Genomic DNA, 24435 nt, shown 5'->3' on the forward strand with positions numbered 1-24435 from the left:
ATACATTTGACTATTGATCTGGCCTAAACATACATTATGTTTATGAATATTTGAATTCCGTACCCCAACTTTGAAATCAATAACCCAAGTATAATTGTTGTGCCATAACATACAAAAACGTGTTTATCGACTAACTCTGTTAAGCTTCTGTTTAACCGTTCTGACGTGGATTCCACGTGTGCGCAGCGATCCAAACGACGTCGTTTTGGCTAAACAGAGAAACTAAAATTTTGACCAAAAAGACGTCGTTTTTTATTTCTCTCACAAAATCTCTCTTCCTCTCTCCCGAAACTCTTTCTCGCAGGTAGGAACCCTAGAATTTGGGCATTTTTAATTTTTGAGTCTGATCTGAAGTAGTTTAGGCAGCCCAAAATAGGTGTTTAGGCAGCTCTTTCAAATCGACTCGAAATTGAAAACGCCCAAATTTTAGGGTTCCTCTGCCGTGAGAAAGTTTCGGGATAGAGGAAGAGAGATTTTGTGAGAGAAATTGACCAAAACGACGTCGTTTTGGTCGAAATTTTAGTTTCTTTGTTTAGCCAAAACGACGTCGTTTGAATCGCTGCGCACACGTGGAATCCACGTCAGAACGGTTAAACGGAAGCTTAACAGAGTTAGTCGATAAACACATTTTTGTATGTTATGGCACAACAATTATACTTGGAGTATTGATTTCGAAGTTGGGGTACGGAATTCAAATATTTATAAATATAATGTATGTTTAGGCCAGATCAATAGTCAAATGTATGAATTCAACACAGGGCTATTGTCGGAGTATGAAAAAGCCGTTTTGTAACAACTAACAATAAAATAATTAAAAATCAAATCTGCAGTTGACTAAAATAATTAAAGAAGGTTCCATATTTTCCTCCGGCAAATCTAATCTTAAATGGCATGTGTTCTTCTCCGTAGTAAACGGCGTCGTTTCTTTACTCTAGTTTCCCATTTCCTTTTTTTTTTTTTTTTTTTTTCTTTTTAAACTGCTTACCAAAATCCCTCCCACATTTTTTTCAGAGAGAGAGAGAGAGAGAGAAGAGCTAAACTGGGCGATGGATCTCACGACGAGGGCGAGGAGTCCAGTGTACGCTCGTCGTAATCAATGGAGCAGATCATCTAACGTTACGGAGTCGAGATCACCGTTGATGTCTCCCGCTCATCCGAACCAGCTCGGTGGCTTATCAACCGTCAAACGGACTCAGAACGTAGCCACCAAGGCCGCTGCTCAACGGTTAGCCAAGGTTATGGCCTTACAGAACAAGGACAACGAGGAAGATAACGATGATGATGATGATGATGACGATCACGATTTCAAATTCGCACAACCTTCTTCTGGAGGAGCTATCAACGGTTCCTTCAATCGCCGTAATCGATCGCAGTCACCTGCGGTATAATTCAGATTTTTTAAGTAACAGATTAGGATTAATATGAGTTCGTTTGGTGCTTATTGTTACGTTTTTTGTATTATGATTTGATTAGATAGGTAGAAACAACATCACAGAGCAAGTGACTTCAGTGCGTTCTTCATCTACTGGAAGGCCATCAACGTTTGGTAGATCCGTACCTCCGAACGCGTCTCCAGTTTGGATGCCGAATAAGGCGTCGTTGAAACCTCCGGTGATTATTCCTCCTATTGATCATTCATTTAAGGGTAGAGATCAAAGGTGAAGATTCCTTCTTATTGTGTTGCCTAGGGAACATGTTGCTTCCGCTTCTGGAGTTTTTGGTTTTGTCTGAGTGATTACTCTTATAATTTCACATATTTGACGTTTTCAGATACTTTAGTGATGTACCACGCTTAGTGAATTCGAGAGATAAAGGGTATCAGAGAGAAGCTTCAGCTCTTCGTGATGAAGTATTGTGGACATTTCTTTTTTTTTTTAACCTTATGGATTTTGCAGATTAATGTTATATTTTTATAGAAGATTTTGACTTGAGAGGTTGACTTATTTGTTAATTTTTCAGGTGGATATGCTACAAGAGGAGAATGAGATTGTGTTGGAGAAGGTTCGACGTCTTGTCACTATAATTTTTTTTTACATATATAATGTGTCCTCCTCTGTTTTTATTTATAACATTTGTTCTGGGTTACAGCTTTACCATGCAGAAGAAAAACGCGTGGCAGCAGAAGCCAGGGCTAGAGAGCTGGAGAAACAGGTTTCGATCCACTTTTCATTACCTATTGTCTTGTATCTTTATTCTGCATTTTTAGGTTTGTCTAGTGAAAGGAAAAATTTAGTTGCATATCATTATGTAACAGTGACCCGGAGGAAATATTTAGAGTGTTTGATTGACGAAGCCTATATGCAAATGGCCAAAGGCCATGAAGTTATGCTATGATATCAGTATCATAAGATTTAGGGACAAACCAAGTGAAGATGCAGACAGCTTCGAGGCCATACATACATACATACAAATGCGATGAACAAATACTCTTTATGTTTAGGAAATGTAGATCCCATTGAATCTGCATACATATAACTTGCAATGACATGTTGATACTGGCAGCTAGTGACAGATTCATTTGTTTTTTTCCCTTGTCCCAAAAGGTTGCTTCTCTTGGAGAAGGAGTGTCTCTGGAGGCCAAATTGTTAAGTAGGTGAGATCCTGTGAGCTCTTTTTCTTTCTTTTATTTAGGATATATGGCAGTAGTTATACAGCTCATGATAAATTATGATTTCTTCCAGGAAGGAAGCGGCATTGCGCCAAAGAGAGGTTAGTGTGTAGAGGAATAAAATATCTTTTATCGTTTCTTTGGTCGATCTCTAACTTTTGGTCAAAGAATAATTTCTGGATAGTTAGACTGATTTTCTGGCATCATGGTACCTGTTAACAGGTTGCTCTTAAGGCTGCTAACGAGAAAAAAGATGGGAAACAGGATGAAGTTGTTTCCCTACGCTCAGAACTTCAGGTAAGTTGTACTGTTTACATTGGTTTCATAATATTTGTGCTATTCTAATCTGCATGATGAAATCATGTCTCTATGTTCAGAGCCTGAAGGATGAGGCCGCAAGAGCAGCGGAACGGCTTCAAGAAGCAGAGTCAGAAGCAAAGGCTGTTCGTACAATGACTCAAAGGATGGTTTTAACACAGGACGAAATGGTATGTTGAGAAACCCCCAGTCTCATTATCTCTAATGTTTAAAGATTTCTGATTGTATGGCAAAAAAATGATCATTAGGAGGAAGTAGCCTTGAAGAGATGCTGGCTTGCCCGGTATTGGGGGTTGGCAGTGCAGAATGGTTAGTGATGCCTCCATTTTTTACCACCATAACATTTACTTCTCTTTTTCGGTGTTAAGTTTCTGATCTTGAGAATGTGTTCCCATGATATACACATACTCAGCATTCTCTAATATTGGTCTAAGGCTTATATTTGCTTTTCCTGTGGCTTCCGTATATAGGCATTTGTTCGGACATAGCATCATCAAGGCATGAAAAGTGGTCTGCTTTGGCCCCTCTTCCACTTGAGCTGGTCATTTCTGCAGCACAAAAGGCCAAGGAGTTATCTCAGGATGCAGGCTAGTCTAAATACTTGCTATATTTATAAAATGGAAAAGGTTGCCCTGATATTGTTCTCTGCGTCATCTTTATTTACCAGCCTTTTGGAATTGATCAGGTGGGAGTGATCAGAGCAAAACTGCTAGATATTCAAGTGATCTAACTGGAGAAGGAAATATCGAAAGCATGCTTTCAGTTGAGATGGGTTTGAGAGAGTTAGCGTCCTTAAAGGTATTATTAACTGATGTCATTCACCTTACTTTGTTTACAATGATGAGGTTCCCCTTTTAGATCTCCAAGTGCAATTTTAAACTTAGGTTGAGGACGCCGTTATGCTTGCATTCGCACAGGATAGAACACCGAGTGTGGTTCGTCAAGGTATGTATGCTATATATACCATCAATTAGTACACAATCTTTTTAGTAGACAGAGAGAATTTAAGTCTGTTTTATCCCATCTTACAGATTCCAAAGGGCATGGAGAACTCAGATTTGTAGAGACATACGGTAAGAGAAGTCTCCATGTATCATATCTGCATAATCAAACTTGATGAAATTCTAACTATGCTATCACATTTTTCTCAAATTCAGAGTTAAAAGAAGGGGAACAAGAAGATGTTGCCTTTAAGCAGGTAGTTTGTTTAGCCTACAATTTATAGCCATGTAAAGGTTATACTGTCACATTTAGTTACTAGAGATGGTAATTTTTGGTATATATTGTGGTTAGTAAGTAAATATATACGGATGTGGTTTGGTTATATATGCAGGCGTGGCTGATGTACTTCTGGGGTAGAGCCAAACTGCACGGTGTGGAAGAAGACATTGCTGATGAACGCCTGCAGTTTTGGATCAGCCGTAGTGAAGGAAAATTTCCAACTTCTCAGGATGTCGTCGACGGTAATAAACTTATCCAATTGAAATTTCCCTTTATCCTACTTGTGATTCTCTAACTAACATCACACCAAGGCTAAAAACATGGTTCTCTTTTTCCAGTGGAACGAGGTTTGTTAGAGCTAAGGAAACTAGGAGTAGAGCAACAATTATGGGAAGCTTGTCGCAAAGAAACCGATCAGCTACTTCCTTCTTCTTCTTCTCCTACCTCTACTCTCTCAAATCACAACCTCTAACTCTTAAAATTTATAGGATATCAAATTGCATTCCATTATGTAAAAGAACAAAACATCATCAATTGTAACATCTTTATCAAAGTATTATTATTAATCCCCAAGAAAAAGAGAGAGAGAGCTAAAAGTCTAACCATTTCTGAAAATAAACACATGTAGTAGGGGAGATAGCACCACCAGGTGAACAAAGACCAATATGAGGACAAGCACCACAAGGAATCGAAGCAAAAGCTCCACCTCTAGCCTCACCATTACCAGATTTTTTCCCAGCCAACCTGTAACAAACTTCTCCAATCCTGGTAGAAGCAAACTCGTTCATTCCAGTACTCTTCACCTCAATGATCAGATTATCCAAAACCAAATTCTTGAGAATCTCCTTAGTCTGCTCTTCACTCAACTTCTCCTCTTTAACAAAATAAGTACACATAACATCCAAAGTAACAACCCTATGCCTATGCCTCTCCAAAATCATAACACACTTAGCCTTTAAATCTTCGATCTTGGACACGTCAAGGGTACCATCAGTGTACCATTCCCCACCAGTGAGTTCTTTGTCAGGCTCAAACTCAACAGCTAAGAAATGTTTATGACCTTTGTTGGTCATGGTTGGTATGTCTTTGATGAGATTCTTCTTCTTGAGAGAATTGACCAGTCGAGTAAACATAGTCGGTGGGATGGTTTTATCGGCTTTCAGCTCGTACATGGTTGCACCTGTTCCTTGCTTGCTTCTAATAAAATCGAGAAGCTTCTTCTCGTGTGCTTCGTTCGGATCACGACCCGTTAGTTTCGGCTCTGGGCGTCTTCGTTTACTCATTGCTCCACAACTGCAAAAAAAAACAATTAAACAAAACTTGATTTTGCGAAAATAGGATTGATTTGATTGATTGATCTACAAGAAGAAGAAGAAAAGGTGATAAAAATCGATGATGATTCGGAGATTAATGGATTTGGTGAAGATCAGATTTAATTTTACCTCTATGGAGATGACAGATTGTTGGAGGATGAATTCAGAGGTATAAAGGAAGGGGACTCAGTGACTAGAGAACATATGTAAACCCTAGCTCTGTTTTTATTTTTATTTTGTTAATAGACGAAAAGAAAAAAATTAAAATTTTGCCAATATTTATAGTTATTCAATTTCGGATATAAGTTGACAAAATATTATATTTCCATTTCTCAATTCAATATTAGCACGTATGGGGCCGTGAAGTTATTAATTATGCAAATATAAAAGAAAGAGGAGTTTAAAGAATAATTAAAGAAATAAAAGGGGTCTTTCTTATAAATCATAATATTTTTTTTTTTGTCGGCAAATTTAAATATCTTGCGACTTGATCTTCTCAGATACAAAAGCAGACATTTGATGATTTGAAGAAAAAGAAGACATTTTCTAAAATTAAAATCAAACTCTGTGAGACAGAAGCTTTTTTTTTGCCAATGGCGGAAGAAGCTGAGAAGAAGCGAGATCATACATTATTTTCTCAAGTAATCCTTTTAATTTTGCTACCCCCCCCCCCCCCCTAAATTTAATAATCTATCATTATTCACCCCTCACTATTTGCGTTCATCATTACCTCCCCCACATTTTTATCATCACCTCTCTCTCTCTCTCTTTTTCGTAGAGCCAGATTTTGAATTTTTTTTTGTTTCTCTGATTTGGGAGAGATCTGATAATAATATGGTGATATCGCAGGAGAAAGACGAAGATAAAGATATATACCTTGGTCACGACGAGCACGAGTCTCCTCTTCCTCTCACCGTCACTTCTCGTGTAAATTTGCTTTCCATCCTTGGTTTGATTCGTTTCTATTGAAAGCTTCTTCGTTTTGATTATAATTAGAAACTCTTGTCTTGTCTTGTTGCAGGTTTTGTACATGTTAGGAGATATAGCATCTGGTCCAGCTTATCGTTTTACTCAATGGTTGGATTTGGTTCGTAAACGAAGTGCTACTTACGGTTCCTCTGGCTTCCCTCACCGTCTTCACCGCTTCGATGATTTGATCACTAGGTTTTACACCTTTTTTCTCATTTCTGTTATGGTTTTTTGGAATCTTTGAGTATCAGAACCAATGTTTCTATATTAGGACATTAGTTTGGGTTTTTTTCAATAGGAAATGACAGTTGTTGATAGAAGAATTATATAGTGCAGGTGAGAGGAATGCTGATCCGAAGAGTCCACCGACTAAGCAGAGTTCAGAAATTAGTTTGTGGGAAAGGCTTGGTAAAGCTTCTATTGTGGATATCGAATCGAGCTGTTTTTCATGGAACATGTTGTCTTCTCTTCACCATACTGAACATAGTAGTAGTACCGATCTTTCTGAAGAGGACCAGAGTAAACCCCTTGAGGTATCCTTATTATCCTTATTATCTTGGATTGAAAACAATCTCCCATCAACCAATTCATAGAAGGATGTTTTGACATTATTATATAGGTTACTGTGAATTCTGGGGGAGTTGTTTTCTTTGCCCTGTTCAATAGTTCCAGCGGTGAAGATGCTTCTCGAAAGGAAGAAGCAGCAGTTATAAAATTTGCATCATCAAGGATGGCTACACAATCAGAACGTCTTGGTTATGAGTTTTCCAAGTGGCTAGGAGTGCAGATTCCGCAGGTGCTTCTTTTTCTTTGCTGTACTTCAAATCTTGTAGTATTGGTTCCCTCTTTTCACTTTCTTTACTTTTCTTTACTACTTGTCGTTTTTTTTTTTTTGTTAATGAGGAGATTTTATCATCATGAGACAGGCTAGAGTAATTCATAGCTGTAATCCTGAGTGGACACTAATCAGAGAAGCAACTGAAAAGGCACAAGCTAAAGCAACTTCGGAGGGAGATGAAGTTGGTGAAATGACATGTTCAGAACTTCTGGAAGCCCTTGAGCTCAGCCGTTGTCTTCTCTTAATGAGGTAAAAGCACAGGATTCATCTTTGTTCTTTTTAACTTTTCTCCATTTCCGGCTTCGACCATCAACATTATATTGACATTTTTTTTGTTCCTCTGCTTTAGTGTTTAACGAGATAGTTACCCGACCATGTCTGGTGGTTTAAAATTAAGAAATTTAAAAGTTTTGAATAGACCATTTAATATTATATTCTTAAGAAGAAAAAAAAAGGTGTTATGTTGTTATTAGATAGAGATATTGTATCATAAAATATAAGAAACATCTAAATAAGAATATGAGGTGGAATCATTTCATTAGCTAAAGTTTGATAACAATAGTTTAACAGAAATCTAGTCTTGCCTTAAATGTTAATAAAGATGAGAGGAATAGTTGAACAGAAATCTAGTTTTACCTAATAGGATAATGTGAAATCTAGTCCTACCTAATAGGCTAATTTAGGCATTGACCTTATTTCACACTTTCAAATTTACAATGTTAAAATGTGATGTTTGTACATAATCTCTCTTCTAAGTACTGGATTCTCAATTTTTGATGGCAGTTATGTTCATGGATGTCCAATGCTAGAGAGCATGAGTAGTTTTGAAACTGAAGAAAAAGCAGAGAGAGCTGCTGCAGCTCTAGGGAGAATCTTGGTGCTAGATCTAGTAATTAGGAACGAAGACAGATTACCTTGTCGTCAGCTGAGATGGCGTGGCAACCCGGCAAATCTGTTATTAACAGATAGAACTGTGTCTTCAACAAAAAATCTTGAACGTTCATTTGAAGAAGCTTTTGATTCCGCCATCAAACGGTACCATCCAAAGGACTACAGATCCATTCAAAGGGAAAGAAGAGCTTCTTCCGTAGATAGCAGATCCAGGTTGAGTATCAGTGATCAAATGTTGGTCTCACAGTCGTCTGATTTTTCTGATATAACGGAATCACCTAAATCATATGACACTGGTTTAATGAGTCCAATGTCTGATAGATCAGTAGCTGCCGATTTTCACCTCGTTGCCATTGACTCGGGTGTTCCACGGCGGCCTCCTGCTGGAAAACGGACAAGCGACCAAGAGATTTATCCAAGATTAGTTGAGCTACTCCTCAATAGTAGCCAATATTCTTCAAATTTGTTACATGAGATAACTGAAGGAAACTTAGGAAATCCACTGACAGAAAATGGTGAAGAAACATCTAAAGTTCGATCTGTAGTAACACCAGTTGTACGTGAGTTCCGAAATGGTTTTCGTGCTGGTCTCAGGGATTTGCAAGAGTTTCACATCTTCCTTGTTACCCTTCATCAGAAACTAGATGTGTTGCTTCGCGCATTCTTTAGTATGATGGACAAAACAATGTATGCAGATTTTGATAGAGAAGATTTTTCTATTCCTGAATCGCCTTCACATATTCATGGGCATGAAGTGACTCATTATCCATCTCCCTCGAAAGATCGGGTGGCTAGTGATAGTGATCACAGTGAAGCGGATATGCAAAAATCAGTTCCTAGGACACCAAATTCAGAAAACAAAGAAGATGCTTGTTCGCCTAAGTCACGAGAAAGTTGGCATGGAAGATCCTGTAGAGGGGGAGAATCTCTTAGCAGTCAGCGTTTGGCAGCAAAGCTTCGAGACTTTCATAAATTTGCTAAGGTTTGTCGCTTTCTTGATTACTATGTTTGAATCACTAGATTAAGTTCAGTCTTCTTGGATGGAAGCTGTCAGCCATTTTCTCGTCCTTCAATCTGATACTTTTCATGGTGGGTCTAGATTGATGCCGAGTCTAATAAAGAACTAGACCAGTGGAATGAAACACTGCGGAACGAAGTTATGAAACTCTGCCAAGAGAACGGTTTCAACACTGGGTTTTTTGAGGGCAGTGATAATAACAGCTGCACTGATGCTTACGAGCTAAAGGTATTATGAGTTTTTTATATTTCCTTTTATCCTGAACGTGATCTTCATTCCATAATATGTTTTTTTTGGCAACGGAACTCAAACATTGTCTCTCTTGTTTGCATTCTCATTCGTAACAGGTTAGACTTGAGCATATTCTTGAGAGGATATCATTGATTTGCAAAGCCGCTAATACAGAGAAACCATCAATGATACAAGATAATCTTTTTATCGGGGGAGGACTGGCTGCTAGGTCAGTTTACACTCTTCAACATGTAGGTATAACTCATATACTATGTTTGTGCGCAAATGAAATCGGGCAATCGGATACTCAGTACCCTGATCTGTTCAAGTACAAAAATTTCTCAGTAAGTGAACCTTTCTTCTCTGTTTCTTGATTATATTATACGTTACCAATGCATTTTTTAAAGGAATAGGTAAAAAAATGCATCTATAAAGATGAGGGTTCTCTTCTTGTGTCTTCCCTATGACCAGATAACCGACGATGAAGACTCAAACATCGAGAGCATCTTTCAAGAAGCTCTCGATTTCATCAACCATGGCGAGGAAACAGGTGGCAAGATTTTGGTTCATTGCTTCGAAGGTCGGAGTAGAAGCGCAACTGTAGTGCTAGCTTACCTAATGCTCCGAAAGTAAGTTTTTGGGGACAATTAGAATTTGTTGAAAACACTGATTAAAGTAAGGAAGATCAACAATAAATCTCCAATTCGTCAACTCATTTGTTTACTGGTGGGATTAATAAACAGGAACCTCACACTTTTAGAAGCGTGGAGCAAACTAAGGAAAGTACATAGACGAGCTCAACCGAACGACGGATTTGCCCGGATGTTAGTTAACCTCGACAAGAAATGTCACGGAAAGGTGTCAATGGAGTGGAGACAGAGGAAACCGACAATGAAAGTGTGTCCAGTTTGTGGTAAGAACGCAGGTCTAAGCAGCAGTTCTCTGAAGCTTCATCTCCAGAAATCTCACAAGAAACTGTCTTCAGGAAGTGTTGACAGTGCAATGAACATGGAGATCCAAAAGGCTTTGGAGGCTCTTCAACTCAGCACTGGCCGTGGCTCAAGTGCTAGCCCCAATTCTTTTCAGTCTCATTCTGGTTAGAGAGTCCGGTTTAGTTTTGTAAGTGGTTTGTTCCGGTCAAAGTCTCTAATCGAACATCTTTTACTTTTACTTTCTGAGAAAAACAAAAACTGATCTGTTTTGTTTCTTCCTGAAACGGATCTTTGTATTTGGTAAACAACTAAATAAAAAGTTCTAACTTTACCTCAAAGGTAGATTTTTGTCCATGCATGATCGCGACGATGCAATGCTTAAGAGTTAAGACGAATCAATAATGGATACAATCCTCAACAAATGCATTTCATTGATTTAAATGTTATTCTAGGATTTAACTAATATCTATACTCGCCCAGTTTAAGGAAGAGTGTTTTAACACTTCTTGTTACAAAAAGAGTTTTATTTTATGTTTTCAATGTAATTTTTAAGGAAGAGTGTTTTAACACTTCTTGTTACAAAAAGAGTTTCATTTTATGTTTTTAATGCAATTTTTAAATTAAATTTATTTTTATCCTTATTATTTGAACTAATTAATTAGAAAATGAAATATTTTTTTTTGTATTTACAAAAGATAAAATAAAAATTTATATGGTTTTCTTAATTTGTGTGCATTATATCAAAATGACACTAGATGTGAAATTGATAGCATAATCAAACAAAAGAGTATAAAATCTGACAAATGTGCCCTTTAATGTTGTCTATTTAATATTAAGACTTTGAATAAATGTTGCGGAAAAAGTGGACTAGTCCATTAGTGGTTTAGTCCACTTTACTTTTGGGCCCGACAATAATCTATTATTGTATTAGCGGTATGTAACTGGTCCAGTCCACTTATTTTTTGTCATGGTATTTAAAGATAGTTCAATCCACAAATGGATTTGTTCGCCCTAAGCACCGCAGACTGACAATTGATAAGAGTGAAAGGGCACTTCAAGAGTCGCCAATAGTTTCTTCACTCTTTCACCACTCCTCATCTTTTCAAGGTATGGTTGTACTCTGATCTTTACTTGTGGATTGCCAGTTTTAGCTACAGGATTTTGATATCAATGTGTTGATCCTTTAAGGTTTTTGTTTGCGCATGCAGTAGTGTAGGAAATGACAAGAAATCTTTCCCAACAATCTCAAGAGTTATTTATTAGCCTTTATTTCCCATTGAATCTAATCTAGTCGGATTAGGTTTGTCACCATTTATAGATTTTTTATGTCATAAACGGTAGGTTCATCACCATTTATAGATTTTCTGTGTCATAAACGTTTTAAGATTGTGATTTGTTTCATTGTAAAAGTTCGTTTATGTGCCATTCAAATCAACAACAGTAAGGATTATATGAAGATTCATTATTCTATTGATGTTGGCCCTGTTCCTTTGCCTGTCACTGGATCGACTAGCGACAAACGACAGATTCCAGCGACAATATATGCTGTTATTTTGCCTGTTGTTAGTGGTGACTGTAGCGACTGTCGCTGCATTGTTCGTTTGCCAATTGCTATATGTAATTTTAAAAATTAACAAAAATTAGTTTTTGATAATTTACATTTTTAATAAAATGTAAATTACATATACACTATGAAGATATATTAAAAACATATTTTCAAATAATTAATTTTATTTTGAACTTATTCACTTTAATTTTATTAAATTTAATTTGATTATAATTAATTTATTTAGAATTTTGTTTAATTATATTCAAATGAATTTTGTATTTTACTTATTTTATCCAGTTAGATTTAGTTTAGTTTTAGTAGTTTTATGTAGTAATTTTATTTTGATCATATTTAATTTTATCTTATTAATTTTTGTTTGATCGCTATAAAAGATGCCTTTCTTAATTACTCCTTTAACTTTCTTCAGCTTGTTTAGGGGTTCTGAAAATGTCATAAAAATTCCAAACAAGTGTATCTTTTTCTTGAAAGTCATGTCTTCATTAATGGATCAAGAAGCCTCCAGCGAAAATGTTATCGAGACATCTGATATCAAGGAACCAAAAACAGAAAATGTAGTCAAAGGATGGGAAAATCTGGACACCGACATCTTGGTGCGGATACTTGAGGAACATTTTAGCATTAATGAGTTGACATCTGGATTAGAGCTAGCTCATGTCTGTAGAGGGTGGCGTGCGGTTTGTTGTGATCCCCTTTTGTGGGATACGCTCGACCTATCGCACATGAACTCTGTTTACATCAAAGCCGTAAAGAGCCCATATGTGTATGTGCGGCGCCGATGTGATGAGAAGGTGACTCGGATCTTGAAACTCTTCATGAGCCTTAGCAAAGGAAACACAAGGACCTTGATTGTTAATTTCAACCTGATTCTCACTAGTGATATGCTTACTTACACCGCAGAAAGGTATATATATATCCACTTTTTAATTAGTATTAATTTCTTCTCTTCAAATACTTACTTTGGCTCAATTTGTTGTAGGTGTCCAAACTTGAGACGCTTAGTGCTACCAACTATGACTAGAATATCGAAAACGGGTATGAAAATTGCCTTGGGCTTCTGTGAAAATCTAGAATCACTAACAATACCAAGCCTCCATGACTCGCAATTTCTCTTTTCATCGATTGTCAAGAAACTGACGTTCAGAGAGCTCAAGGTAATGGGTCGCATCCCTGCTATATTCGCCGAGAATCTCGTTGAGCATCTCCCAAATCTCAAAGTCCTCAGCCTCAGATGCAATGCCATATACCGAGACGCCCTTTTGATAATCTTGGATGGACTAGAGAGCCTTGAGGTTCTCAACATCTCTCATTCTTACCTAGTGGTGAAGCAGGAGCATCCTGAGAAAAAGAAGCTCATCGTGAGGGAGCTTGACCAGACGATAATGGAGAAGGCCTCGAAGCTGAAGAGGTTTGTGACTTGTATGGAGTACATGACGTGTGTGATGTGCAAGAGGACGGAGAAAGATGTAGGACGCGTGAGGTGGAATAGGTACGAGGAAGGGCTATGGAAAGCTGACGAAGTAAGCTCTCTTCATCTTTAAAATGTACTCTTATCTTTTGACAATTATTATTAGTTTACATGTTTTTTGCTATGGAAGGTACCTTTATTTTAGGGTTTATGTGTTTTCTAGTGTTTGGTGGGCTTTGTTGTAAGTTATAACTTGTGTATCAAGTGTCCCAAATTTGTTTCTCTCAATCACAAGCCTTAGCAGATCTAGGAACATGTGATTAGACTTTTGCAAACTTCGTTATTTCAATATATCATTTATATATTCCGTTACTCGAAATTTTTCCAAGATATAAATTAGTTTTCTTGTTTCATTTTTTGGTTTAGCATAACATAACAGAATATTAAAAGGAAAATTGGCAAGAATAACCCAAAAAAAAACTATAATTAAATGAATATTAAAAGGACCATTAAATGAGGCAATGGTAGGGGTTGTAAAATGCAACATTGCTGCTTCATGGAGGAATAAGTTATCAATGGTTGGTGGTGTGTGGATTACTAGAGATTGTCAAGGGCAGGTATTACATCATGCAAGGACTGCTTTTCAGGCTTCTGACTCGGGGATGTTAGCAAGTTTACTGTGCTCACTATGGGCATTGGAGGCGTTGCAGATCTTACATGTAACTAGGGTGGAAGTGGTGTTGGATAAAGCAGAAGTGGTTGACGCAATTAACTATCCATGTGAGTGGCCAAGATACGCTTTCATTTTGAGAGACATTCAACTGTCCCTAGCAAGTTTTGAATACTGGGAATGTCACCAAGTGGCTGTATCAGCGAACCAGGTGGCTGTGGCGATTGCTAAAAGTGTTACAAAAGAAAGTAGGCTCCAGTCATATCTTTCTCTTAGAGGCCCTTCGTGGTTGCAGGATCAAGTACGGATTGATATGGGTTTTTAGGTGGTCTGTGAATTGGTATTGGCAGAGAAGGGTTTGCAGAGAGTGGGGCCAAGATTGTGGCTCTGTGTGGTGCTGCCTTGTCTCAGGGTTTTTCTTCACTTGGAGAGTCGATTGACTTCTATATCAAGTGCTATTTTCATTGGTTTTTGTCTTTGTTTCTTGTTTTTCTTGAACTCCTGTAGCGACTTTATTTTTATCAGATGACAAAAAAAAAAAAAATGAGTAACCATTCTAACCATCTAACTATTATATACTTTATATTATCTGTAATAATAACAACTATATCTTTGTTGCATAAGTAACAGTTGCCATTAGCCCTGGGCATATAATCCGAAACCGAAAAAACCAAACCGAACCGATCCGAAAAAACCGATTTAAATCGGATTCGGTTTTAACAGAAAAACCGATCGGTTTTTATATTGATTGTAATTCGGATTTCGGTTTTAAACCGATCCGAACCGAAATCCGATCGGTTATCCGCTAAACCGAATACATAATTAATTTCTATGGGTTTAGACATTATATTTCTTTTGGGCTTATACTTGGGCTTCTGTACGAGCCCGTGAGATATTAAAATTTTAATTTTAATAGCTGGAGAGGAGTATCGAACCTCAGAACTAAAGGTAAAGGGACACACGCTGAAACCATCTGAGCTACCTCAACTTTGTGATTATAATTCCCGAGTGAAATATATAAGGTTCGGATTAGCTTCGGATTTTGAAAAAAAATGGAAAACCGATCCGAATCCGAATGAATCCGAACCGATCCGATCCGAAATATAGTCGGATTCTAAACAGATTTTATACAGCCCAATCCGAAAAATCCGAAACCCGAATAATCCGATCCGATCCGAACCGAAAATCCGAATGCCCAAGGCTAGTTGCCATTGTGTTTTCTTCTCTCTTTCTTATGTGGACATCTTCTCATCCTCCCTTATATATATTCTCTTCCCAGTTCCTCTTTTTCTATTTAGTTTACTATTTTTATTTAATTTTTACGTTTTATTTATATTTTGCAATAATATTTCAAAACTCATATTAATTATATTTCACAATCTCACTTAAAAAATATAGAGTTTATGAGTTTATCTTATGATTTTGAATATATCAAAAACGAATAGTGTTAATTAAAAACCGAATATATAACTAAAATAAAATAATTATTCATACTATAGGCCTGTTCGTATTCTTATCGCTACATTAGCGACCAACGACTCAAATTATAAGTGACTTAACACGCAAGCTTGCGGAGAGCAAGGGGGTTATTGGTCGTCGTGTTTTCTTATTCTTATAAAAATAGTCGCAGCGACCATTATATTGGTCGCCGTGTTTTCTGGCGACACCAACTAAGCCGGCAACATCTATTAAAAGAGCTGCAGCGACACCTTTCTCAATTTTCCACTGCTTCTTTAGCTACATTTATTGTTATATTTGAGTCGCCGGTCGATAGTGTAGCGATAAGAAAAAGAACAGGCCTTATATAGAACACAACAATTGAAAATACCTAACAATTTATATGTTATTAGTAATATTCCACTTTTAATATCGTTCTCAAGTTCACATTTATTTAAATTGCATACCTACACAAATTTAGTTATTATTAAAAATATCTAAATAATTTATATGTTATATATTTTTGTTCTACGTGTTTAACTCGGTTGCTTGGGTTGCCTAAGTTGTATCCTTTAGGGTATATCAATTTTTTTGGTGTGAGTTTAATTAGATCATTTAGGTTGCATATGTTAAATATTTTAACGATACACAATCTCTTTAGTATAACAACCACAAGTGATACCACCATACGGTCATTACCACTACCATTAACGTTTTATTCTATACTATTTAGTTTTGTTTTATACTATTTCATTTAAGTGCTGTACATAAACACTATTCTACTACCATACTCATTGCTATCATTTTCGCCACCACCGTTGTTTAACATGGTTGTTTGGTTTGCTTATGTTATATCTCTTAGGTTATAGCACATATTTTTTGTTTTGCGTTTAATTCTATATGAGTTATTTGTGTTCTATACTATTTTTTTCCTATACCATTTCATTATAAATATTATTCATTATTTAAATTTTTAAACATCCGGTTTTAAAAGTTCAAGTTATGTCGAATGAAAAAAAAATATTCTATTTTTTTAAGATAAATTTCAAAGTTTCAATTAATTTTGTTGAAAAGATATATCACATTAAAATGTAATGGGTAAGAACTATTTATCCAAATAAATAAAGAAAATTAATAAATAAAAATTTGACCTTGTACTCCATCACTTTCGCTGGCTGTGTGTCATTCACATTACCCCTTTCTTATCTTTTTACATTAGCTCATAATTATTCACTTAATTTCTTTCATTAGTGTGCAAATTCACCCATATTAAAACCTAATATTTAAGAGTCTTTTTTTTTCTTTCTGTTTTTCCGTTTTAAGTCTTTGACTTGTGCACTTGCTCTTGTTCCTTTCTTCCAAGCAAATAGTAATTTTGGCCCGTCAAATAACAAATCTATGATGTTTCTCAGAGATATATGATCGATGGGTCGAAAACTCCTACAATGTAAGTAACAATAATAATAATAATAATAATTTATACAGAGTAAACTCTATAAAAAAAAAATTAGTGTATGTGTTTTTGGTTGACAAACCTGATTACGGTTGAAAATTTAAATTATTATACAACTTATGAATTACAGTTATTGTGTGTGTGTGTGTATAGAAATAAGATGGGTATCAGAATATATATGTTTGGCGATGATGCCAACCAAAAAAAAAGATAATTCAAGGAAAATACTTTTAAGTTAAAAGCACTAAAATGTTATGAAAATCAAATTAGAGAATATATCAATGAATATAAGAGTAACAAATATATTTTTTTCTAGGTAATTCTATAATCCACTAGATTTTATTCTAAATCATCAAAAGAAAGTGTTTCCTCTTTAGTTGGTGAAATTTATATTTTAGGTAGCTAATTTGGTTTTGGAGAAATATTAATAATTAAATGGGCATCAAATAGAGATCGAATCCATTCCTTGAAGCAGAGTGGGTCCAAAATTGCAGTTGCAGCTCATGTGTTCTATTAAAGACGTGAGGCTGAGAAGTAACGAAGAGACATAAAAAAAGAGGACAATGACCAAAGGTGGTAACATAACACACGTATGCTGTCCACAAAATTCTCTATTTTATTTTTCTCTTTGCCATAAACAAATTATAACCTACCACCGAATTTTCTCACAATTCCTCACAATTGAAACTGAAATTTTAAAACATTCTTACCACTCATATGAGTATAATGGTCACACTACCAAATGATATATGTGAATGTTCCTTACGTAGGATTGGATAATGGTCACACACACACACACACACACTATACCAAATGTTTATTATCTTATTCATCGAGTTATTCGGATTTTGTAGAGTCGGATCTAAACAATGTTCGCTATGCGAGTCGTGTATATGTTATGTGTCACTCAGTTTTAACGGAATATGTGTCTACTTCTAGCTTTAAAACTTGATTTGACAAAAACAAAATTGTATTCAATGCTGTAAATAAAAATAGAAGATTGTATAAATGCATTAATGCTTAAGGGGGAAAAAAGATTGCTCCGTCTTTTTCAGTCACATCGTCTAAAGTTATACATTTACAAACAACAACCAAATTTAAAAAATTTTACATCAACAACACTTACACACGATTGTAAAACCAACCGGTAACTTTAATATCTTCGTTTCTTCGCCAATCACATCCACCAGTTCACCACTACATATATCACTCATAGTTTAAATGTTAAATTAGGTCCACTATACGATCAGTTTGAAAAAAACTCGAAATGTGAAACATTTTAATCATCGTCCTTTCGCCGACTACGAACGCATGAATTAAATACAAGTTTCCTTGTTTGGCTATATAAGTAGCCACGACAACATACTTCACATTTTCTTACCTGAAATAGTATTAAATGGGACCTTCTCTGTCCTAGCCTAGTAGTATACAAATGGATAAAATCAGAATCATACGTGGATTGGTAAATAAAGGCCAATTAGTTTTACTGAGGGAGAAGAAATGAACATTTTTATATTAATAAATTTTTTTGCTTTTGAATGGGATTGGTTCTTTGATTGGTCCGAATCCCCAGAAGAAGCTTACAACAACACAGTCTTTTAATTTAACTCTGTTTTCATATGAACACTCTCCATCCTTACAAGCAGCAACGACAAGAACAAGAACAAGAACAAGAAGAAGAAGCTAGACACGAATGGGATCTTTCTCTCTCCACCGTCGTCTCTTCCTCCTCCTCCTCCGCCTCCGACGTTATCGGTGCTATTGAGTTCGATCCCACTGATAACATCGTCGCTACCGCCGGAATTTCTAGAAAGATTCGTTTTTACGGCCTCCCTTCTCTCTTACGTAACAGCGCCACCGTCGTCGTCGGAGGAGGAGGCGTTTCTTTCGTCGATCAAGCCACCGCCTGCGAGTACTACATCTGTACGCCGGCGAAGCTCAGTAGTCTACGGTGGAGACCCGGGTCGGGCGGTCGGGTCATAGGTTCGGGAGATTATGACGGCGTAGTGACCGAGTACGATCTCGAGAAGAGAACGCCGGTGTTCGAAAGGGACGAGCACGGTGGCCGACGCGTTTGGAGCGTTGATTACACGCGTCACGGCGGCGTGTCCGCTATAGGCGCGTCTGGATCGGACGACGGGACCATGCAGGTGTGGGATCCGAGGTGTCCGCCGGAGGAATCTTTAGGCGTCGTACGGCCGGCGGGGATATGCCGGAGCGCCATTTGTTGCGTCGAGTTCGATCCTTCCGGCGGACCAGCTGTGGCTGTCGGATGCGCTGATCGGAAAGGGTACATTTACGATATGAGAAAACTCGTTGACCCGGCGTTGACTCTGCAAGGACACAACAAAACGGTGTCGTATGTGAGGTTCCTCGACGGTGGCACGGTGGTGACGGCAGGCACGGACGGGTGTCTGAAGCTGTGGAGCGTGGAGGACGGGAGCGTGATTCGGACGTACGAAGGGCACGTGAACAGTAGAAACTTCGTGGGGTTATCAGTGTGGAGAAACGGCGCGCTGTTTGGTTGCGGATCGGAGAACAACAAGGTGTTCGTGTACGATAAGAGGTGGGGGAAGCCGGTATGGGTAGACGGGTTCGAACCGGTTGGTATGAATTCTGGGTCGGATAAGCGGTTCGTGAGTAGCGTCTGCTGGAGGCAATCAGGTGTGGACCAGTGCACGCTAGTGGCTGGGGGATCTGATGGAGTATTACAGGTTTACGTGGGCAAAAGAAAGCCATGTTACTATTCTCCTTAATTTTTAATTTTTATCAATTAAGGAGAATGATGATGATATGAATTATTATGATGATGATGATGATAATGATGTTGATGCTTCTTAGTTTCTTTTTCATGTTTCCAAATTTAATTTACTACCTGAGGTTGATTTTTTATTCGGTTGTGAGAGAATTTGGTATTTTTTTTTTTTTTTTTTTTTTGTGTGTTTTCTTATCAAGGATTTTTTCTTTTACTTGTTCACTGGTTTTTTTTATTGTTAGCAGAAATTTTGGATTTGTAATCCATAAATTATCATTCCCTATTTTCTCATAATGTTCTTTAAGTTAGATTATGATTACAAATCTAGCTACTAGTTTGTTGGCAGGTATATCAATATCATAAATTTATATTGCCTTCCTCTACCTTATCTAGTGTACATATCACGAGATTAGTTTTTTTCTTTTGCTTCTTTGGGAGCTTCACAAAAGAAAAGGAACAAAAAAAAAAAAAAAAAAAAAAAACAGACATTATGACAAACCTTCTAATTACGTGTTTATATCGACAAAAATGTGCACTACACTACATAGTCTACATTTCTTAAATAATCGTATTTCTATGGGCGATTCACATCTTGCCAAAATGATGGTTTTATCTCCCTTGATAACCTTGCTATAAAAGACTTAAATCCGTTACGCAGTGAAATTTTTTGATGTGCAACTAAATGCATAATTCATGCATTTGTTGATTCCAAACATAATTGAGCGCACGGGAGAATCCACACTTACGTGTTATATGCGTATGCGTACTCGATATATCATATATGCATATACAAAGGGCCTCCGGTATGCTTATCTATACTAGCTATCACCATCAACTAAAATATCTATGAACGCAACACCAACACAAAACTACTTGCTAATGGTTAGCAGACGTGTAACGCCTAACTTCGTATAATCGTATTCAAAATAATACAGATTTTCGTGAAAAGAATAAACGACAATATAGATTTCGATTCTGACAACGGAACAAACAACACAAAATTGGCGGTGAGAGCAATTCTAGATAGACAAACAAACAAATATGTTTTGTATAAAAATAGACAGAATATAACAAATACAACAAAGCAACTTCCGAATAGAGACGTACTATACCATAATAATTATTTTTTCTAATTTCTAACCTTTATGGTGCTTTCTTTCTTTCTAACGCTAGGAAAGAATCCGTAGCGACCTATATCAAATTATTAATTTGTAAGCTTGTATACAATTATATCGTATCAAGAGATCTACTATGTCTTTGTCTAGTGTCTATAAACGTATTTTGCTTTAACTTCACGACTTCATATTCATCTTACATTTTTGCATGTCCAAACTCATACAATTATAACCACTATGGATTTGATGGGCTCGTATGTACTTGAAGAACACCCTAACAATGTTTTTTTTTTTTTTTTTTTTTTTTTTTTTTTTTTTTTTTCACCCTAACAATGTTCTTGTTGTCTTCATCCTTTATCAATTGCTCACATAGTCGCATTTAGGTTCCTTTAAATTTAATAATAAAGTTAACTCACATAGTCGCATTTAAAAACAAAACACCCACTAGACTTAATATCGATAAAGCTCAATTAATATATCTATACTAGATTAGGCCATGTATTAACGCACATATAAGAAAAGTATTTGAAATTTTAAGTTGTATTCAAAATATTTAATATTATTTCATTTGATTTTTTTAAAAAACCGGATTTAGAATTCACACACTCCATCTTACATTATAATTTCTTTGTATATTACATGATAATAAAATTAGATTTTAATTCTATGCACTCCATTCCAATAAATAACATTTATAATTTTCATATAAAAAAGTGCATTATATCAAATTTATATCTTACTTAATATTTTAAAAACTAAAAATTAATAAAACATAGTTCTCAAAGAAAAAAACTGAAAATAATTTTATTTCATCTTTGAAAAAGTAACAATATCTTAAATATATTTGTTACATATTTTGTAATCTTATACTTAATAATTTTACTACTTGTCCAACTAATTTTAAATAAAACTATACTAACATTATCATAAATTAATCAAAAATTTAAGGACGCTATTATGAGAAAATTATTTGTTTATGTAAAGGTGAGTATCTACACTCATTTTTCTTTTAGGATTGATAATTGACAGTATAATTTATTGAATTATATTATTATAGTAATTAATTGTATACATTTCTTATTTTTTTTCTTTAGAATTAGTAATTTAAAATTACAATTAGTATTATTTTTTATATGCATATATGAACTATTTGTTTATATTTATTAAATTGTTTAAAATTTTAATTTCTTATAATTTACAAATATGTTAAAACAAAGTTTTTGTATAACACATAACAAAATCTTTAATTGTTAAATTGACACGTGTTGCGATCACATGAGTTACTAACTTTGAAAACCAAAGTTTATGTAATAACATAATATTGAATACGCTACCAAATCATTCACCGATTGAAAAACTTAAGAAAATTACAATAATTTCTTATTTTTATTAACTTATTTTTCTTATATTATGTTAATTACTAATTTTAACACATTAAACCTTTTTATACTTTAATCATTTTTCTGTAAAAATTTCTTTTTACTATATGATTACAATAAATAATAATTGCAATTAAATTGCAAATATTTTCCTTATTAATTGCATAAATTTTCCTACATATTTTCCTATTGAAATTAGTAATTTGATAGATAAATTTCATATTAGAATTAGTGATATAATAGATTACTTTTGATTTTATATACTTTTCAAAAATATTAATTGTTCCTTTTATTTTTAGGATATTTTATTTTCCTATAAGTATCAAATAAAATATTTTTCACACATGTCAAAATACTATCGATATGTTTGACACATGTCGTGATTATACAAATTACTAACTTTGAAAATTAAGAGCTTCCACAATGGGAGATATATTTTTGGGGTTGTTAAATTTTTTAATTAATATAATTTGTATTTTTGGTTGAATAAGAACTTTGGGTATTGTAATTAAAATGTACCCCTCCAATGGTGAGTTCTTATATTGAGTCTCTTAATTTGAATTTTTTTTTTTCAAATAAATAAATTAAAAGTACAATATGAAAGTATTGGATCTTCTTCCTTAGAGGTTTCCACTTGTGTTGTTGAACAAAGCACAATCCATTTGTTTCGAGAAACAAGCCTCCTTACTCCTCCCATCACATCATGATACGACGAGTTCAGGCTCAATGGTAATACATTATTCTATCTTACAAGATCAGACTGTAAAACAAAAGCAGTGTATGTACCATGAGATTTCAGAAAAGACCACAAGTGTATTAATAAACACATGTCGTCGTAATGATCGTAATCCACAAGAAGCAGCTGAGAGATGAATTTAATAATTTTCTTTGGAATCTCATGAAACAACCCTTTTTTTTTTTTTATATATAATATAATTCACTAGTGGTCCCATACCCACTAACATCATCCTAACAACAATCAACAACCGCGGATAACCAAAGAAACCATTCCATTAATCCAATAAGAAATCCAACATAAATAAACCAATAATCAATAATGCAATAATCCAAACCAACAATGAAATAGCAAGGTTCCAACATCCTACAATGCTCTATCGTCTCAAAACTAGCAACCTAACAATAGCTAAACCACAATCAATCAAGCCTCTAGAACATCCTCCTCCTCATCGCCTTTGATTCCACGATCACATTTTTCCTTTACCTGCATACCACAAACAACAATTGAGATGCGTAAGTATTATCATAAATACTTAGTGAGGCCGTCCTCCCATCTACTAGGTTATACACACAAGCATATGAGACCCTCAAGTTTAAGCAAGCAAACAAAACACAAGCAATACATCAAACCAGAAGAACAAGTCTCGGTTGAGACTGGTGTCGACCGACGCTTGAACCGGTGTCGATCGATGTTATGAGCCATGGTGTCGACCGATGCTTGAAAGGTGTCGATCGATGCTGACACAAACAGTGTCGACCGATGCTCGAATGGTGTCAATCGATGCCATACCTGCAGACGCGAACTGCACGAACACGAACGACGAATCCCGATTCCAATCATCCCGATTTCGTCCCCAAACTCACCCAAATGACACACAAACCTATGGGAAACTCGAAAACAACACACCCAAGCAAACAAACACCACAGAAAGACAAGGAACAACCAAACAAAAGAGATCTCATGCTTAGATCAACCGTGGTCAAGCACTCACCTTAAGAACATGAAGATTGGATTGAGAAACGTTGGAATCAACACCTCCAGAAGCTTCTCCTTCGTTCCCAGCGACAGCTACCACTTCCACAGCCTCAGATCTCTCCCAAATCACCAAGAACAAGCCCTGAAAAATCCCAGAAACGTTTTTCTCTCTTTTCTCTCTTTTTCTCACTTACGGCGACCAAAAGAGACTTTCCCAAAACCCCTAATTCGTCTTAGACGCTTATATTACGATTTAAGGATTTTAATTGAACCAAACCGAACCAAACAGCAATTAAAAACAAACCGGACCAAAACGGAAAACATGGTGTCGATCGATACACCAAGAGTGTCGATTGACACCCACACCAAAACCACAAAAATTGGTTCGTGGATGTTACATCTCACCTGATGACAGACGGTCAAAAATAGGTCCTGTCTTCTTCGTCAACAAGATGATCGAGCCCTGGTCATTGGTGTCAAAGACTTCTTCGTAGGCAGATTCAATTTCACTAGTAGCAGAGTCTGGTGAGAGTGTGGAGCCACGTGATGCCCCCTTCTTCATTAGATCAGCGAGATCAAACCTTTTCTTCCCATTCTT

At 35.9% G+C, this 24435-nt stretch overlaps 6 protein-coding genes across 7 annotated transcripts; 5 read left to right on the top strand and 1 right to left on the bottom strand.

The window, feature by feature from the left end:
• Nucleotides 1-980: 980 nt before the first annotated feature.
• LOC104770731 (coiled-coil domain-containing protein SCD2-like) lies at nucleotides 981-4887 on the top strand. The gene is made up of 17 exons (XM_087504934.1): nucleotides 981-1382; nucleotides 1474-1658; nucleotides 1771-1849; nucleotides 1960-2001; nucleotides 2089-2151; nucleotides 2544-2593; nucleotides 2682-2709; nucleotides 2831-2905; nucleotides 2986-3096; nucleotides 3175-3235; nucleotides 3397-3513; nucleotides 3612-3724; nucleotides 3811-3871; nucleotides 3958-3999; nucleotides 4084-4124; nucleotides 4260-4389; nucleotides 4486-4887. The coding sequence occupies exons 1-17, from the start codon at nucleotides 1047-1049 to the stop codon at nucleotides 4617-4619; spliced, it is 1668 nt and encodes a 555-aa protein (XP_087361060.1). The 5' UTR covers nucleotides 981-1046; the 3' UTR covers nucleotides 4620-4887.
• On the bottom strand, nucleotides 4629-5751 carry LOC104770730 (uncharacterized). Its single transcript, XM_010495190.3, has 2 exons — nucleotides 5590-5751; nucleotides 4629-5440 (listed from the first exon to the last, which is right to left on the bottom strand). Exon 2 carries the CDS (start codon nucleotides 5428-5430, stop codon nucleotides 4738-4740), a length of 693 nt encoding a protein of 230 aa, XP_010493492.1. The 5' UTR covers nucleotides 5431-5440; nucleotides 5590-5751; the 3' UTR covers nucleotides 4629-4737.
• Nucleotides 5752-5924: 173 nt separating this feature from the next.
• LOC104770732 (dual specificity protein phosphatase PHS1) lies at nucleotides 5925-10677 on the top strand. Of its 2 annotated transcripts, none has more exons than XM_087504935.1 (11): nucleotides 5925-6101; nucleotides 6310-6387; nucleotides 6482-6624; nucleotides 6761-6962; nucleotides 7049-7225; nucleotides 7356-7516; nucleotides 8051-9140; nucleotides 9258-9404; nucleotides 9524-9751; nucleotides 9879-10036; nucleotides 10151-10677. In XM_087504935.1, exons 1-11 carry the CDS (start codon nucleotides 6054-6056, stop codon nucleotides 10506-10508), a joined length of 2790 nt encoding a protein of 929 aa, XP_087361061.1. In that variant the 5' UTR covers nucleotides 5925-6053; the 3' UTR covers nucleotides 10509-10677. The 2 variants fall into 2 exon arrangements, with proteins under 2 accessions (XP_087361061.1, XP_087361062.1); XM_087504936.1 differs by having other exon boundaries at nucleotides 5960-6101; nucleotides 6766-6962.
• A 666-nt stretch (nucleotides 10678-11343) lies between these two features.
• Nucleotides 11344-13629, top strand: LOC104772498 (F-box/LRR-repeat protein At3g48880-like). Its single transcript, XM_010497102.3, has 3 exons — nucleotides 11344-11446; nucleotides 12316-12810; nucleotides 12886-13629. The coding sequence occupies exons 2-3, from the start codon at nucleotides 12380-12382 to the stop codon at nucleotides 13445-13447; spliced, it is 993 nt and encodes a 330-aa protein (XP_010495404.3). The 5' UTR covers nucleotides 11344-11446; nucleotides 12316-12379; the 3' UTR covers nucleotides 13448-13629.
• Nucleotides 13630-13835: 206 nt separating this feature from the next.
• Nucleotides 13836-14424, top strand: LOC147918794 (uncharacterized). Its single transcript, XM_087503707.1, has 2 exons — nucleotides 13836-14285; nucleotides 14335-14424. Exons 1-2 carry the CDS (start codon nucleotides 13836-13838, stop codon nucleotides 14422-14424), a joined length of 540 nt encoding a protein of 179 aa, XP_087359833.1.
• Nucleotides 14425-18259: 3835 nt separating this feature from the next.
• LOC104770733 (WD repeat-containing protein RUP2) lies at nucleotides 18260-19766 on the top strand. Its single transcript, XM_010495194.3, has one exon. It carries the CDS (start codon nucleotides 18494-18496, stop codon nucleotides 19628-19630), a length of 1137 nt encoding a protein of 378 aa, XP_010493496.2. The 5' UTR covers nucleotides 18260-18493; the 3' UTR covers nucleotides 19631-19766.
• Nucleotides 19767-24435: the final 4669 nt, after the last annotated feature.

The sequence above is a fragment of the Camelina sativa genome, chromosome 20 (assembly GCF_030686135.1).
Source record: "Camelina sativa cultivar CO46 ecotype springtype chromosome 20, ASM3068613v1".
In the NCBI taxonomy this organism is placed as follows: Eukaryota; Viridiplantae; Streptophyta; class Magnoliopsida; order Brassicales; family Brassicaceae; genus Camelina; species Camelina sativa.

What these genes read in the sequence shown, in the direction of transcription:
- LOC104770731 (XM_087504934.1), top strand. Translation starts at nt 1,047, where the DNA reads ATGGATCTCACGACGAGGGCGAGGAGTCCAGTGTACGCTCGTCGTAAT. An exon ending in CTTCAGCTCTTCGTGATGAA is followed by an intron (nt 1,850 to 1,959) that starts GTATTGTGGACA and finishes TTAATTTTTCAG; the next exon opens with GTGGATATGCTACAAGAGGA. An exon ending in TTTTAACACAGGACGAAATG is followed by an intron (nt 3,097 to 3,174) that starts GTATGTTGAGAA and finishes AATGATCATTAG; the next exon opens with GAGGAAGTAGCCTTGAAGAG.
- LOC104770730 (XM_010495190.3), bottom strand. Translation starts at nt 5,430, where the DNA reads ATGAGTAAACGAAGACGCCCAGAGCCGAAACTAACGGGTCGTGATCCG.
- LOC104770732 (XM_087504935.1), top strand. Translation starts at nt 6,054, where the DNA reads ATGGCGGAAGAAGCTGAGAAGAAGCGAGATCATACATTATTTTCTCAA. An exon ending in ACTTTCATAAATTTGCTAAG is followed by an intron (nt 9,141 to 9,257) that starts GTTTGTCGCTTT and finishes TGGTGGGTCTAG; the next exon opens with ATTGATGCCGAGTCTAATAA. An exon ending in GCTTACCTAATGCTCCGAAA is followed by an intron (nt 10,037 to 10,150) that starts GTAAGTTTTTGG and finishes ATTAATAAACAG; the next exon opens with GAACCTCACACTTTTAGAAG.
- LOC104772498 (XM_010497102.3), top strand. Translation starts at nt 12,380, where the DNA reads ATGTCTTCATTAATGGATCAAGAAGCCTCCAGCGAAAATGTTATCGAG. An exon ending in CTTACTTACACCGCAGAAAG is followed by an intron (nt 12,811 to 12,885) that starts GTATATATATAT and finishes AATTTGTTGTAG; the next exon opens with GTGTCCAAACTTGAGACGCT.
- LOC147918794 (XM_087503707.1), top strand. Translation starts at nt 13,836, where the DNA reads ATGGTAGGGGTTGTAAAATGCAACATTGCTGCTTCATGGAGGAATAAG. An exon ending in CTTCGTGGTTGCAGGATCAA is followed by an intron (nt 14,286 to 14,334) that starts GTACGGATTGAT and finishes TGGTATTGGCAG; the next exon opens with AGAAGGGTTTGCAGAGAGTG.
- LOC104770733 (XM_010495194.3), top strand. Translation starts at nt 18,494, where the DNA reads ATGAACACTCTCCATCCTTACAAGCAGCAACGACAAGAACAAGAACAA.